Below are 17,234 nucleotides of genomic sequence, written 5' to 3'. Positions count from 1 at the left end.
ACTATTAAAGTACAATAAGTCTCTGAATTCTTTTTAATAACGTTGTTATGCTGTTGCTAACCAATGATGAATAAAGTACTTCTTACCATTAATGCAACTTCTGGTGCTGCATGGTTTTGCTGATGGCTTTGTAGTCTGGTTGATATGTGGTGAGGTTAAGCTTCATGCAGGTGTTGAGACTTCCATCCATTAAACGTGATCGTAGGTTGGTTTTAACGTTCTTTAGATATGAGAAAGACTGCTTACATGCATACGTAGAGCCAAACATTGTCAGTACAACAATACTCACACGCTGCAGTGTGTGGTATGTGACAGGAAGCCTGTTCCAAGTTTTGACAATCAGCTGGTCTGCGGGTTGAAGTTTTTTCATTTCTCCCCACTTGTGTTTGCTCGCCAACTCTGCTTGCTGTCCTGCAAGTCTCTCCAAATCTTCATTCAATGACTAGAACTTATTCACTCACATATCTGAGGCCTTCACGTCAGCAGCTTGTAGCTCAAAATCTGACAGAGACACTGGGGATGTAACTCAGGTGGGCGCTGTCCATTGCACACTCTTGTGGACGGGTGATGAACTTAAAAAGATGAGTGCGCTCACAAAATTCTCCAAAGCGCACTTTATATGACTGCAGGAGATTAAATGTGAAGCCTGCTAGCTGCTGGAGATGAAGATGTTGCTGTGCATGCATCTTTAAACTCTCCCGGTTTTCAAAGTGTAGTATGCGACCTGTTTCAATGTCAGTGATGAAGAGTTCCAGCTTGTTTTCAAATGCAAACACTGCTTGTTGAAGGGATAAGACTGTATTTCCAACGCCTTGCATTTTCACATTGAGCTGGTTCAGATGTTCAGTCATGTGCACAAGATAGTAGAACTTCAGGAGCCACTCAGTGTTAGCTAACTCAGGATGCTCAACGTTTTTCATTTCAGAAAAGTCAGACAAGCCGCAAAATGGCTGAGCACCTTCCCTCTTGACAACCAAGGCACATTGCTGTGCAGAAGCAGACCAGAATAATTATTCCCAACTTCATCCAGCAGTGTTTTAAACTGGCGATCATTTAAAGCTCAGGCAACAATAAAGTTGACCACCGAATGACCAGCGACATCACCTTACCAAGCCGCTCGCCACACATCTGAGCACAAAGCGCCTCCTGATGTAGGATGCAGTGAAAACTTAGGATGGGTCTCTTTTCATGTTCACAAAGAAGCACTATGAATCCTCTGTTTTTCCCCATCATGCACGGAGCACCATCAGTACACACTGAAATAAGTTTATCCATCGGTAGATTTTTTTCTTTAGCGAACTCAGTGAAAGACTTGAATAAATCCTCCCCTCTTATTGTCTTTCATAGGCAAAACAGCAAGACTTTCCTCACGTAGTGTGTCACCGACAGCATACTTTGCAATCACGCTGAAGTGGGATAAATGGCTTACGTCTGTTGACTCATCCAAAGCGAGAGAAAAGAATGGTGCTGCATTTATGTCCTTCACTTGTGTTGCCTCAATTTGATTTGCCATCATGATGGTACAATCGTGAACAGTTCTTGCCGACAGAGGCTTGTCTTTTATTCGTTTGATTATCTTGTCTTTATCCGAAAAGTCGTCAAAAAGTTCATTGGCAACATCAAGCATGAATGTTTTGGCATACTCTCCATCTGTGAATGGCTTTCCGTTTCTCACAATTGCTAAAGCACCAGCAAAGCTAGCTGAATTCCAGTCACCTTGTTGGGTCAAAACACGGAGTTGCTGCTGACTAGCTTGCACTCTGCACAGTAGCTCTTGACATGCTTTCTTCCTGCTGTCCCCTGCTGGATATTTCGATGCAAATGTAGTATGGCATGTGTCAAAGTGACGCTTTATATTTGATCGTTTCATCGATGCAATTTTATCATTGCATATTAGACACACTGCAGGACCTGCTCTCTCCACAAAGGCGAATTTCTCTGTCCATTCCTGCTGAAAAGTACAATACTCCTCATCTTTTTTTCTTTTAGCTTCTTCGTCAAAAGGGTTTCTGCAATTAGCTGACTACTTGATTAAAAGGAGGGAAGTTTACTTCCTGACCTCACAACGACCCATGTATGTTACGTATTATTCAATAAAAATTTGGTGTTTCCTGGAGGACAGCTGTGATTGACTCCAGCCACCCGCAACCATGAACATGAGCGGTAGGAAATGAATGGATTGTAATACATGAGAATGTTTTATATTTTTAACATTATTTTTTTTATTAAAGATTTGTCTGCGAGCCAGATGCAGCCATCAAAAGAGCCACATCTGGCTCGTGAGCCACAGGTTCCCGACCCCTGCTCTAAAGTATTATGTAATATGCATATGTGGCATTTTCCTAAAACTAAAAATAAAATTTGAATTCACAAATATAACTTATCCTAAAAATTTCAAGTAAAGTATTAAGAACTTATGTTTAGAAGCAAGCTACAGAGCAAAGTCTCAGTCGCAGACTGCTTACAGAAGACACCCTGCCTGTGTGGGTCCTTAGCAAGAAAAGAAACAAGAAATAAAAAGGGAAAGAAAACAGGACCACATTCCAGCACAGTGCTGCACAAGTCAGGAACACAAATCAACCTGTTACTGAATGGGTGGCTGACTGTACCAAGAAATAAACATATTTTAACATGGTCTTAAATAGTAATAGTTATCATTTAAGAATAAGGAAGGGCATTAAGAAATCGTCATCATTTACGAATACTGTATTTTCTTGATATGTGAACTTCCCAAATCCCAATAGGACATATATGCTCTTATTTTATAAGTTTTTACTTTATCTCTCAATTCTTAATTCTGCAATACCCAATTATGTGTTGGTTTTGACACAAATAGAAAATTTCTGGGTGTTTTTTAATAATTATAAGTGTTTTGATACGATTTTTCTACCTAATAGAAAGTCCTGAGGACGAACTTTTAAGAAACTTGTAACACCACACTGATTTATTCAGCACAGATGTTTCTAAAGTGTATAGAATACAACTCCAGTTTGAGATGAAGGCAGGAAGGGGGCAGGAAAGAGTAAGCAATAATCAGAAAATACTGTAGATGCCCTAGGGTCTAGCTAGAACATTACTCATTAATGAGCCTAATGAGTAGTGCTGGTAGTTGCCTACCCAAGAGCCATTCCCACATTCTCCTTTACTAAAAGAAACCCAGTTTTACTCAGGATGACAATCCTAGCTTCAATTTTTTGTTTTGTTTTTTAAACCCTGGATTCTGCATGCTTGGCTTAGTCATGTGATATAGTCTGGCCAATAAAAACTGAGAATTTACCAATCCCATGTTACTTTTATTACAAAAGAAATGATAATTTGGCATCTTTTAAAAACTTTATATAGAATTTTATGAACACAGAATATTTAACCAATTCATTGATGGTTATTGTTGACCAAAATTGAAGTCTTTTAATGAGACCCAGGCCATGACTTTACTGGGTTTATAGGATGTCTCTTCAAAGGAACATTATACATGTAGGAAGTGAGACAAGAGTGGTTAAACACATAGCCCCATGGGAGCATACAAGAGTGACACCTGGCCCCGACCCAAAGGTATCAGGGAAAGGTTCCAGGGACTGTAACATCTAAGTTGAGTTCTAAGAGATCAACAGGAGTCAATCAGGAGAACCGGGGGTGGGGAAGGGGAGCAGTGCTCAGTATTGTTTTGTTTTTTTTCCTAAGCAACAAAGGTCGAGAAGTAAGAGAGAACATTGCATGTCAGATAATTGGCAAGTGAGGGGCTGAAGACTAGAGTACAGGCTGGGCTGATATAAAATGATGCTAGAGAAACCAGAATGCAGACACATAAGCCACATTAGAGTCTGGGAGTTTATCCATAGACCAATGGAGAAAAAAGGGTTTTGAGCCGAGGAGTTACAACATCATGCTATCTATTGTATTGAGTGCCTACTAACTGCTAGATTCTATAGTATCAAGTTCATATGCATAACTTTATTTTTATTTATTTCTGTTTTTATTTTAGTGAGAGGAGGGGAGACTCCCACATACATCCCAACCGTGATCAACACAGCAAGCCCACTAGGGGTAGATGTTCTGCCTATCTGGGGCACTGCTTTGTTGCTCAGCAACTGAGCTCCTGCTAGCATCTAAGGCAGAGGTCATGGAGCCATCTTAAGCACCCAAGGCCAACTCGTTCAAGTCAATTGAGGCATGGCTTTGAGAAGGGAAGAGAGAAAGAGAGGGAGAGAGAGAGAGAGAGGGAGAGAGAGAGAGAGAGAGAGAGAGAGAGAGAGGAGGGGTGGAGAAGCAGATGGGCGCGCTTCTCCTGTGTGCCCTGACTGGGAATCGAAACCGGAGCATCTATACACCAGGCTGATGCTCTACCACTGAGCCAACCAATCAGGGCCTGCATAACCTTATTTAATTCCTCAACAAATGTATGAGGCAGGGACATCTGTCACAGGATTGTTATCATATCACCTAGGAGAGAGATATAGTAGCAGCCTGAAGTAGAGTAGTGGCATTGAAGATGAGAAGTGGACAAATTGAGATACGTTTAAGAAATAGAATGAAAAGACCTGGAGTTTGTTTGGATACAAGTTGAAAAAAACAAAGATGTTCAGAGTAAACCCTATAATTTACTGTCCAAACAAATGCACTTTGAAGAGTGAGAGGAGACACTAAATGAAAAACTGGAATACATGATCACTCTAAAGTCAAGGCCCCAGGCTTCTGGACTGGTAAGCTGGCTGACAATGCTAAAGTTTTACTCAAGAGCTTGGGACCACAGAACAGGTGTGAGTGCAGAGGACGAGTTCTATTTTAAATACACTGAGGATGTGTGAGAGGGCCATCCCATGGAGCTATTCATCTGGCCTGTGGAGGTACGGGTCTGTAACTCCAGATACTTTTATCAGTAGACACATATATTTGGGGAGCCAATAGTAACTACCTTGACAATAAACGAAGCCAGTGGAGTAGGAAATATCACTCTCACCAGGAGCTTTTATCTTTTAAATCTTCCTAAGGCAAACAATTATTTATTTATGATTTCCTATATTCTCCTGCCTCTCTGCCTCTTTCAGAGGTTAACATTGACTACCTTTACATTATAAAAGTTCTGCCAAAACTAGAAGGGCATTTCTACTTTGGTATTACAACAATTATTTGAGTTTCACAATGTCTTATTTCTAATGCCTTCCAAATTTTGATTCATGTATGAGTCAACTGAGCTGACTTTATCAAAAAAATATTTTTAAGACAAATACCTTCTGTATGTTTTATAAGTGTTTTTCATATTTTAAAATGTCTTTTGGTTGCCTTCACATACGAAAGATAACTGAGTATAAAATGATTTCAATACTCCATATTTTTGCATCACAGAAATGAAACCTAAGTCAGTACAGCTTTTGTTCCATATACAATATTTGTATTTTTTGCCTGGTTACTTTGACAATATGTTTCTTTCCTTTTAATTGAATTAAGTTACCCAGATATACTATGGGCGACTGTTTTATATTACCCAGAACTTAGCCTTTTTCATCTATAAAGTGAGACCTTCTCAGCTCAGAAAATGTTTTACCAATTCTATCTTTGGTCATTTTCTCTGCTCCCCCCTAAAGATATCTATAATTCTTATAACAAACTAATGGTTGCCAGACCATCAGGAAAGGTTGTGGAGAGTGAATGAAATAAGTGAAAGGGATTAAAAAGTACAAATTGACAGTTATAAAAAGAGTCAAAAGGATGTAGAGTACAGTACAGGGAATATAGTCAATAACATTATAATAACTATGGATGATGTCAGATGGGTCCTAGATGTCAAGGTGCTTACTTCATATGATATTTAATGGTCTAATCACTATGTTATACACCTGGCACTACTATAATATTGTGTGTCAGCTGTAACTAAAAAATAAATATAAGGAAAGAAAATCTATAGTTCTTTTGTTGAAATCTTCTCATCCATACTTGTAATCTTTTTTCTTATCGTTACCTTTGGTATTCTTTTTCTCTGCATTGATGAGAAGTACCTACTGGGTTTTTGTTTTTAATTCATTTCAGTGATACACACTTTTACAACATCAGCTTCACTCTTCAGAATCACTCATGATGACGTTCTGTTATAGCCCCCAGCAATCTTTCCTTACTGCACTCTTCCCACTTCCCAGACCATCTTGTCATCTCCTCACTTTAGCTTTTGTTTAGAGATCATGAATTTTAAACATTTTGAGAATTCCAGGTCCTGGCCAATGGCTAAGTGGTACACCATGGGCCCAGTGTGTGGATGTCCCGGGTTTGATTCCCAGTCAGGGCACACAGTAGAAGTGACCATATGCTTCTTCCTCCCACCATTCCCCTCCCGCAGCCATGGCTTGATTGGTTCAAGTGCATCAGCCCTGGGCACTGAGGTGCTCTCTGGAACCTCCACCTCAGGTACTAAAAATAGCTAGGTTGCGAGCATAGACAGAGCACTGCCGCTTAGTGGGCTTGCCAGGTAGATCCCAGTCAGGAACATGTGGGAGTCTGTCTGCCACTCCTCCTCTCACTTAGGGGGAAAAAAAATTTTTTTTTGAGAATTCCAAATAGGTTTCATTAATTTTTTTCTGATCTCTGAAATAAGTCATTTTAAAAGGGTAAGTTGCTCTTCTGAGTCTTCATGTTACTCCCTTTTTTTTTTCCTTCATTTTATAGAACTTTGTCATAGGTTTCCAGTGAAACTTAACTTTCCATTTACTCACTCTCACAGATGTAACATCCACTCTAGGGATGCTAAGGTACCCTTGGTCTTTATTTTGGTAGTGGCTTAAGTTTCTCTCTTGTCTAGAGTTAGTTAATTTGACAAATATTTGTTGTGCTATGTATTTGACAGAGGATTAAAAAGCAAACAAGTTTCCTGACCTCACAGAGCAAAATTTTTAGCAAGGATGGTGGACAATAACAATAAATAAAATAACCATATTGTTAATAATACCTGAAGGATGTAAAGAAAGAGTGAGTGAATAATAAGTTCACTTGCACAGATGCAAACTGACTGCAAGGTCCCTACCGTCCAAGGTGGCCATGCCCATAGGGTTCGGTCTTCTCTACAGCCCTGGCGCTCTGAACAAATGGTGCTTTTCAGCAAAGAATATAATGGTATTCTTCTCGCCTGTGCTATCGTCAATAGTTCTTTCCTTGACTGGTCACTTCTTATTCCTGCCTATTTCATTTCTGGTAGATTCAGTCTCCAATTGGTTGCAAAATATAGACACAGTGGAAGCCTTCTTATTAATAAGATTAAGGCTGGCAATAGATCTGTTAGCTGAAAGAGTCAAAGTTGATTTGAAAAGTAAAAGTTAAAGTAGGACATCATAAGTTATATATGTATATCTATGATGTCCTACTTTTTTATTTTTTACCATAAAATATACAAATGTTTATAATTACCTAATTTGCTGATGATGTAAGATCAAAGCTTCTGCTTTGACTATAGAATCACTAGTTGGAGTCCTGTGTCATATTTTCTGCACAACCATACATGATATAAATAATCTATGGTTTTTAGCTTAGGTTTTTCTAAAGTTGAACAAGAACTTAAAACACTTAAAATATTAATCTATTTGAACACACACTGATTCTTCATTTTTATGATTTCTCCCTAAATCTTGTACAGGCATCTCGTCACTATTTATCAGTGATTCACCTTTGTTGAAAATTTCCAAAGTATTCAACATCACACACACAAAAGACACACATACACACACACTCACTATATAAAATATTTTTTATAGAATTCATCAGTGTAATAAAAATCAAATTGCAAAAGAAAAATAACAAGAAGCACTGATTTGATAATAAATAATTCATAATGATTACACACGTCAACTGAAATACACACTTGCTAGCTAGTCGCCTGTTATCAACAGGGTAAGGGTGCTGTGGGCACAGAAAAGGAATGGAAAGTATCAGTTCATCTAGATGGTCAATGAAGTGGAAATAGGTTAATAGAGATCTTAGGCAGAAAGGGAGAAAAGAAAAGAATAGCCACCTATCTACTAAACAGCCTTAAACAGTAGCACTCCTCTCCCTGTAGGAAAATATTTGTCTACTCTTCTAGTTGGTAACATACTAGAATTTCAAGGCATTGGGGGTAGACATTATGAAAAGAAAGGAACCAGTCTCCATACCTGCTTTTAGAGACTGTTATATGTTGCTTTTATTTCTATCTATTTATCTTTGGTCAGTGAGTAATTGCATTTTTTAGCACATTTCGATCATCTTTGTAGTTTGTGGCTATCTTAGGCTGTGACAACTGGTTGATGTCAAACCAAGGTTTTGGTGTTCCTCTGACTGTTCACCATCTTCTATGTTTTCACGTGTTTTAATATAAAATTGACAGAGTCAGTCTCAGGGTCCCTGGTCAGCCATCATATAAAATGGAAGTGTCAACTTTTTAAAAAACATATACTAGATGTTATTTCATCTAAGTGAATGTGAGGTTAAAATAGTAATTCAGGAATTAATATCTATCATTCCTAATATTATAAAATAAACAGAATTGTTAAGAGTAGGAAGAATATTGTGAAAAAGGTAAAGCCACTAACTAGACCTCCTCTCACAAAGACCTTGAAGTTTTCCTGAAAAATCAGGCAAACACAGCCCATAAATAATTGATTTAGAATGGCAAACACCAGGTATGATTATTTTACACTGCTAAACAAATATGATTGTTCCAAAACTAGTTCCAATCATTAGCCAAAGAAGTTGAAACATAAAATTAACTAATTAATCATGCTGAAGATATCTCCAATTTCCTGAGAAATGTTTGCTTATTTAAATAATGTACTATACTCTACTCAGTCTTTTGGATAAAACTTTCTTTCTAAAAATATCACAGGTCACAGTCATGTTGAAACATGTTTCTAGATGGATAATCACAGAATTGTCACTCTATATCTTGAAAATGTCAAAGTTAAAAAAGTAGAACTCAGATGTAAAGTAGATGAAAATACAGAAACACTTTTCATGAGCAATTACTACTTAAACAGAAAAGCATTTCAAAGGAGTTTAGACACTCATCTTCCAAGGCCAGTAATAAATATTAATTCATAAATGGACTGTGCTATTATTAATACACAGGTGGACCTAGACTAGAATAGCTCTTTTTTTTTTTTTGTAAGAGTCTCCAATATTGTCAGCTGAAAAATCCCCATTACAAGGAAAATTCTAAACCAGCTCTAAAAGGTAAGGGCATTTCAGCTGCTCTCAGAAGGTCCATCCAGTGTCAAATCCTAGTCAAGCCATGTATTCTATTCTCACCTTGAATTAATTCCCTTGGGATAATTTTAAATGCAGCCCATCATTTTTGAGAGAAAACTTTCAATCTTCCTGACTTTATACATTTATTTTCTGCTAGCCAATGAGAAGACATTTTTATACTCATTTTCTAGTATATGACAAGATTTGAACTGAAACTATAAAAATCCATGAGCAACAAGCACAGTTACTACACTGGTTACCACTGCTAACACTTTTCCACCTCCTTCAAAGAAATACAGTCAAGCACAAGGCAAGCTCTATCTCAACCACTACAGCTCTCTCATCAGACTCCAGTTTCTCAGACTTGAATCAATTGGCTCAAGTCTTGTCATCTCAGTTGAGTCATTCAGCCACGACTGCTTCTACCAAGCCTATGTTATAATAAATAATACTGCCAGGATCTGAGTGGTTAGAATTCTGTTTTCCTGGAAATTCCATTTCCAAACAAAAATTAGGCTGTGATCCTGATTTCTTCACTTAAAACGTATTTTTAAACAACTGATGGATATAGTAGATACTTCCTTAGATATGTTTTGACTTGGTATAAAAATACATTGATGTCATGGATGACCACTGACAAAGTGATCTAAAGCTTTGAATCCCTTTACACCAATAATTACTGCCGGAAAAACTATTTGTGATAACAATATTAAAAGTAGAAAACGTAGAGTCATTAAATATGTTATAAGTCAACAACAAAGTGTTATGCATAAAAACCGATACGATAAGGGTCAACTCATTTGGGTATTTGGAAATATTATTTTGAGCTCACTTATTCTGAACAGACCCCAATAATGTAATCTTAACAAAGTTAATTATATAAGAATGCTATGATGCTGAGATGCAATAAAAAATTTTCAGGTCTTACTGTATGAAACTCTAAATTGTTAAATGAGCAGTTGTCCAAATGCTGAGAAAATTAAAAGCTCTATTGAATTACTATTGAACTGATTTTTACTTGTAGTAGTTTTTAGTGTATTAGGAAGCCTTCTGGCATTCAACCTCTAGATATTAGATGACAAAATAGATACCATGATACTGTATTTTCAGGAGAAAATACATTCCATGATACCACATTTTCTCATAGAATCTGAACTATGTTCTATGCATATCTAGTGTCTGAAGTTGACTATTCTCTTTAGTTAATAATTAAGTGTATTTCAACAAATCTTTATTTAAATTGTTACTACGCGAAAATAATACCACAGGCATGGTGGTGGGAATAAATAAAAGAAATAGTTCCTACCCTCAAGAAGTTTATAACCTAGTGGGATTAACTTCAATAATCATACTGGCATAAATAATCCAAAATCGATTCCTAGCCATGTGAGTGAGCCATTTGGAACCTTATTTAAGAGAAAATTTTGGACTGAAACTTGGGGTATCTTGGGTGCAACGTGAATTTATACTGTTTTGCACATGGGAATATATGAATTGTGATGGCCAGTGAGTAAACTACAATAGACAGTTCCCCTAAATTAAATGTCATTATTCCCTTTACTTCCTGTACATGCTCTTCCCATTAAGTAATGGAGAGTAACTACCCTTCCTGTGAATCTTGGCTGACCTTCATGGCTTGCTTGACTGATAGAATGTAGTAGAAATGACCCTCTAAGGCTTCTGAGGCTAGGTAGTAAATAAGCTTTGTCATTTACACCAGATAACTTTTTCAGAGTTCTGTTTCAGACAGATTCCTCTGACCACTACATGTAATGAACTAGGAGCATAGAAAAATAGAAGACAAAAGGGGAGGGGAGTGGAGAGGAGGGGAGGGAAGGGGAGGGGAGAGGAGGGGAGGGGAGGGGAGAAGAGGGGAGGGGAGGGGAAGAGAAGAAAAGGAAAGGTAGAAGTCCAAGTGGGTTCTGGGATTTCAGAATCTAGACAACAAAAAAAATGATGCTATTAATTAAGATTGGGATCAGCCCTGGCCAGTTGGCTCAGCAGTAGAGCATCATCCCAGCGTGTGGATGTCTTGGGTTCGATTCCCAGTCAGGGCACATAGTAGAAGCGACCATCTGCTTCTCCACCCTTCCCCCTCTCCTTTTTCTTTGTCTCTCTCTTCCCCTCCCACAGCCAAGGCTCCACTGGAGCAAGTTGGCCCGGGCTCTGAGGATAGCTCCATGGCCTCCATCTCAGGCACTAAAGTGGTTCCGGTTGCAATAGAGCAATGGCCCAGATGGGCAGAGCATCGCCCCCTAGTGGGCTTGCTGGGTGGATCCTGGTCAGGGTGCATGCAGGAGTCTGTCTCTCTGCCTCCTTGCTTCTCACTTAAGAATAATACAAAAAGAAAAAAAAAAGATTAGGACCTATAAAAAGCATAAGTGGAAAAAAAACCCACAACAAACCCCTGGAAATTAAATTGGAGGTGCTGAGAAACTATCCATGCAGAACCATTCAATAAATAAATGACAGTGGGGATACCGCATGCTTTTTCTGGAATAAAGTACTTTTTATATCCAGTTGATGTTTACTCAGGCCTAGAAAAACACTAATTTCCTTTGTGTCTACACACTATACTTAATTGTCTCTTTTCTAGTTAATCCCTTCTTTTTCTGACCTAAAGAAGGAGATGTAGGATTCCTTACCAATAATGACCTTACTAAGAATCAAAAGCACTTAAAGGTAAATCTGTAATAGTGGTTCAAATAAATTAATCTCAAACTAAAAGAGTTCCTACTCGAAAAAATTATTTTTTCAGATTTATAGAAGTTATCTCAATGTAGTTTCTATCATATACCTGATGATATTTCAAATTATGCTTTTAAAGTTTAAGGAACATAAAAAAATCTTTAATGCCTTGTCAAACCATGTGGCTTCCCTGCTTGTGTTCTGACGGCAACATTTATTCCCACCCTGCCTGAACAGATGGCGCACTGAAGACTAAAACCTCTCCCCTTGTCAGACTTCAATGTCCTCCAAGTCCCTCATCCTGCAATTCTTTATATCAATTCTGTTTTTCCACAGGTGGTTTCCCTAGTCAATTATGAGGTAGAAATAGAAATATCTTTGTACATTTAAGGATTATTTAAGGCTAGACAATTTATTACTTATTCAGGGTGCCCTACTTTTAACTATCAATTGTATCTGCTTTCTATACAAAGATGATGACTGCATACACTATACAGCTCCCATAACATTATGACTTAAATTAGTGTACTACATCACTATCAGTAGATGATGGAGTCCTTTTTAAGTACTTACAAACTAAATTATGTTGGGTTATGGCTACAACTAACTTTGCCAACAACAAAGTCAAATTCATGTACATGTATTATTTAAATCATACAGATTTAGATAAGTGTTTCTCATCCTTTTACATTATAACCTCCTTAGAGAAGTACAGATAATTACTTAACTTCCAGTACTTACTAAATAACTTTTTTTTTTATTAAAGACCAACATCATTCCTCCATTCTTCACTGATTTTACTGAGAGATCAGTAACTCAGATAATTTGTGGCTAACAAGTAAAACATATATATATATATATATATATATTTTTTTTTTTTTTTTTTAAAGGAGCTGAGCTTTTTTTCTTTTTTAAGATTTTATTTACTCATTTTAGAGAGGGGAGAGAGAGAGAGAGAGAGAAAGAAAGAGAGAAGGGAAGGAGCAGGAAGCATCAACTCCCATAGATGCCTTGACCAGGCAAGCCCAGGGTTTTGAACCAGCAACCTCAGTGTTCCAGGCTGACGCTTTATCCACTGTGCCATCACAGGTCAGGCACAAGTAAAACATATATATATATATATATTTTTTTTTTTTTTGTATTTTTCTGAAGCTGGAAACGGGGAGAGACAGTCAGACAGACTCCCACATGCACCCGACCGGGATCCACCCGGCACGCCCACCAGGGGGCGACGCTCTGCCCACCAGGGGGCGATGCTCTGCCCCTCCGGGGCGTCGCTGTGCCGCGACCAGAGCCACTCTAGCGCCTGGGGCAGAGGCCAAGGAGCCATCCCCAGCGCCCGGGCCATCTTTGCTCCAATGGAGCCTTGGCTGCGGGAGGGGAAGAGAGAGACAGAGAGGAAGGAGGGGGTGGGGGTGGAGAAGCAAATGGGCGCTTCTCCTATGTGCCCTGGCCGGGAATCGAACCCGGGTCCCCCGCATGCCAGGCCGATGCTCTACCGCTGAGCTAACCGGCCAGGGCCAAACATATATTTTAAAACTAAAAATATCAGTTCTATTCATGAGGTTCTAAAGCATAAAATGGGTAATAAAGAAAAACTAAAGAATCTGATAATCATAAATATTCCCAATTTACCTACTATGGAAATAGTAACATTGACATGTGGTAGAAAAGAATTCTGAAGAAATATTAAGATGAAGAACACAATTTAAATATAATCAAAGAGTGATCACTTAAATAACAATTTCAAAAGTTCTATTTATCCTTACCTATAATTAAAACTCCTCAATATTTGAGCTCAAAAATATATTTCTTCTTAAAATACGCAGATCTCTAAACTTTCTTCCTCTAGCATAAATTCAGTATAAATTCTCACTTACTGCTGGCTAATAAAAGACAATATAGGAAGAAGAGAAACCACAGGGTACATCTCTTCCTCTAACCCACTATGGTCTCATCCCTACCACATCTCATCCACCCTAACATGTACCTACAGAAAGACTCATAGGGTTGGGGTGGGGTGTAAATTACTTATAGAAGTGTAAGCCATTCTTACAGTCAGCAAAAACAGAACACTTTTCCCCACCAAAATAGAGAATGGGGGAAAAAATTAATAGATAGGAAGATTGTGCCTAAAACCAAATAGATTACAGTTTATTAAGGACATTATGATTAAAGAAAAGCCATATAATCTCTAATGCATCAAAACATTACTTACTTGAAGACAAAGAAAACATTTTGTAATTTTATAACTGATTTTTTTTTCAGTATCATCATTCTTTCACCCTAATTATAGCCTGGCAATCTAAAAGCTTTTAAGACTTCAGAAAGACTTTAAAACTTAAGACTTAAACTTTCTTTTCAAGTTAATCCCTAGTTTTTCTGGCTAAAGAAAAAGATGTAGTATTTCTTTAGTATTACTTTTGTGATACTTTAGTATTACTAAAAATACCTTCTTTTTCTAAGGCAGGGGTAGTGAACCTTTTTATACCTACCACCACCCACCGGTTCCACAGTAATGGTGATTTATAAAGTAGGGAAGTAACTTTACTTTATAAAATTTATAAAGCAGAGTTACAGCAAGTTAAAGCATATAATAAAAATTACTTACCAAGTACTTTATGTCAGATTTTAGCTCAGTTTGGCAGAATAAATCTTTATAAAATAACTTACTATAGTTAAATCTATCTTTTTATTTATACTTTGGTTGCTCCGCTACCACCCACCATGAAATCTGGAACGCCCACTAGTGGGCAGTAGGGACCAGGTTGACTATCACTGTTCTAAGGTATGGACTGTATATATTTAAGTCTCTACTTAATAAAGAGAGTCAGCAAAGGCTTTAGTCTATTTTTAATTGAAATCTCAACTTTACTAGCAAATTTAAATTTCCTGTAATACTTTGATTCCATTTATTTTTTTAAATCTTTAATCTTTATTATATGAGGCTTAAGTTGTCTGTTTGTTGCCGATAACTTATTGGTTGCTTGCGTAACTGTACTAACCAATGGGGTGAAGTTGCCACGGCTGAACGCAAATTGAGCGTGTCAGGGGGAAAGTGAACATTTGTTTGCACAAAAACAGCTTTCTCGACAAAAAGAAACCACTGAGCAGAGAAAGACAAGGCTTGCTTCAGTCACAGAGCAAATGCGTCTTTCTCGGCAAAATGAGACTGATGAGCATAGAGAAACAAGGCTTGCCTCAGATGCAAGACAAAAAAGCCTGTCTCGACAAAATGAGTCCCTTGAACAAAGGCAGGAGAGATGCAAAGAAACCAGAGTAATGCTGACCGAAACACAAAAAGGATTAAAACAGTTTCAAACAGAGAAACTTTAATTTTTGAGCATTCCTCTGGTGACATGAATATTAAATGTGAACACTGTCAGTCCTTAAACTTCAAGTTAGAAACTAATCGATTTGACCGTGGCAAGAAAGGATTTTCTTAATGTTGCAAGTACGGAAACATTGTAGTTCCACTAATTGAGAATTATCCACGTAGACAATTTCCTGTAAAACTTGCCTTTGCTATGACCATCAATAAGTCTCAGGGCCAAACGCTTAAGCGTGTTGGCATTTTTTTACCTGAGCCTGCATTTGGACACGGTCAATTTTATGTTGCCTATTCAAGAGTTCGTGAAAGAACGGACGTAAAATTAAAAATAATTGATGGTCCTCTGCAAGGCGAGCTTAAAAATGATGGAAAGATCTACACAAGAAATGTTGTGTACAAAGAGATCTTTGACATGTGAATTAACATTTTATTATTTAAATCACCTTTATTTATTGAGATAGCGGAGGCTCTTAAGAAATGTACCGCCAGTGGTTTCCTTCAGTGCACTCTACTTTAAGCAATTAAGCAAGTAGAAGGGGGAAACCCCGTGGGGCAGTAAGCAAAGGGGCGTCCTCGCTGCCTGCCCTGGGTAATTCAGTTTGAATTAGCAGACACCTTTGCACAAATCATTTTAATTACAATTTATAATATCTAGAACAGCGGTCATTTTGTATGACCGCCGGGCTTTCTAGTAAAGTATAACTAGGTAAAATCATGAATTTTACAATTATTCTTTTATCCTGTAACTTGTAAGAAGTGATACTAAATCTCTATTTTAAATAGTAAAGTTATCTTACAAAAACACACTACATATCTAGGTATACTGGGTACTAAGCGATGGATATTTGGTCATTAGAAACAGATGATTTAATTAAACAATTGCCAGTAAAAATATAGAACATTACTTTGTAAGTCAGAAGCAGCTACCAATTAAGTGCCCTGTATTTAGATCAACTAAATGACTTTCCCATTTACCTTAACATAAATCAATAGTGCTAAAATTGGGAACTTTGACTAGCACAATAATGGTTATCTTGTAAATAATTTACATAGGAATAGTTATATTTTAATAATAATTAAGCTGCTTTGTTCATTTAAAAAAACAGGGATTAATCAAAATAAAGTAGGTAAACAAAAAGTTAATCAAGAAAGAATATAATGTAAAAACAATCAATATTATAAAGATAAGGTAATTTTTATCATAAACCTATATATTTACTATTCCACACCAATTATGTGTTAACTATTAGCAGTAAACATGACATAGTCATAAGAGAAAATCAGTTTCCTTCAGAAAGCTTTCTAAAATTAATAAATTGATGAAATGAAATACTACTTCAAAATACATGCTGACCAGAGAACAGAATCATAAAAACCAAAAGTCAAGCCAGAAAAGTAGTAAAGTATCTGAGAAATGTATTTACCTTGGATTCGCACTCAGCTCTATTATATATTTTTGTGGCAGAGAACCTTGCGATTTTTGTATCAAATCCTATAAAAATAAACAAAAATTTTTATTTTACTTTCAAAGCAAGTTTCAAAATTACCTATGTAATATTACCTTGCAAAAATCTTGAAAATGGCAAATCAAGGGAAAATCCTCTTTCCAGATACATAATGCCCATCAAAGCTCAAAATAAGTAATTCTTGTATGTATGCATATATATATATATATATATATATATATATATATGTATTTAGAAGTCAAGTATAGAATATATTACAGAGACTAGAGTCCAGTTAGGAACTAAGTAAATCTAGTTCTAGAGATAAGTTTGCAAAAAGTTTTACTTCTATATCATACGTTTCACAATCTTTAAGAATGTATGTCCATTGCTGCACTCTTTTACTTTAATATGAAAATGTATAATCATGATTTGATTATAAGCATCAGTATATGAAAATATCTGATTCCACTTGTGTAAATTTAAATTACATATAAAATGTCAGTCTATCATTCACAATAGAGGCTAATGACACAAATTACCATTTTAAAATATCTGAGCACCCAAGC

General features: G+C 37.0%; 1 protein-coding gene across 1 annotated transcript in view; it reads right to left on the bottom strand.

Annotated features, from left to right (window-relative positions):
• The window catches only part of MAN2A1 (mannosidase alpha class 2A member 1), a 186,804-nt gene that overhangs the window by 66,612 nt on the left and 102,958 nt on the right, over positions 1-17,234 (bottom strand). Inside the window, exon 12 of the mRNA XM_066381983.1 lies at positions 16,645-16,712. Coding sequence (XP_066238080.1) covers positions 16,645-16,712 — 68 coding nt within the window. The remainder of the gene's footprint in view (positions 1-16,644; positions 16,713-17,234) is intronic.

Source organism: Saccopteryx leptura, chromosome 4, assembly GCF_036850995.1.
Source record: "Saccopteryx leptura isolate mSacLep1 chromosome 4, mSacLep1_pri_phased_curated, whole genome shotgun sequence".
Taxonomy (NCBI): domain Eukaryota; kingdom Metazoa; phylum Chordata; class Mammalia; order Chiroptera; family Emballonuridae; genus Saccopteryx; species Saccopteryx leptura.
Note: the sequence above shows the minus strand (reverse complement) of the source record. Positions and strands in the feature narration are given on the sequence as shown.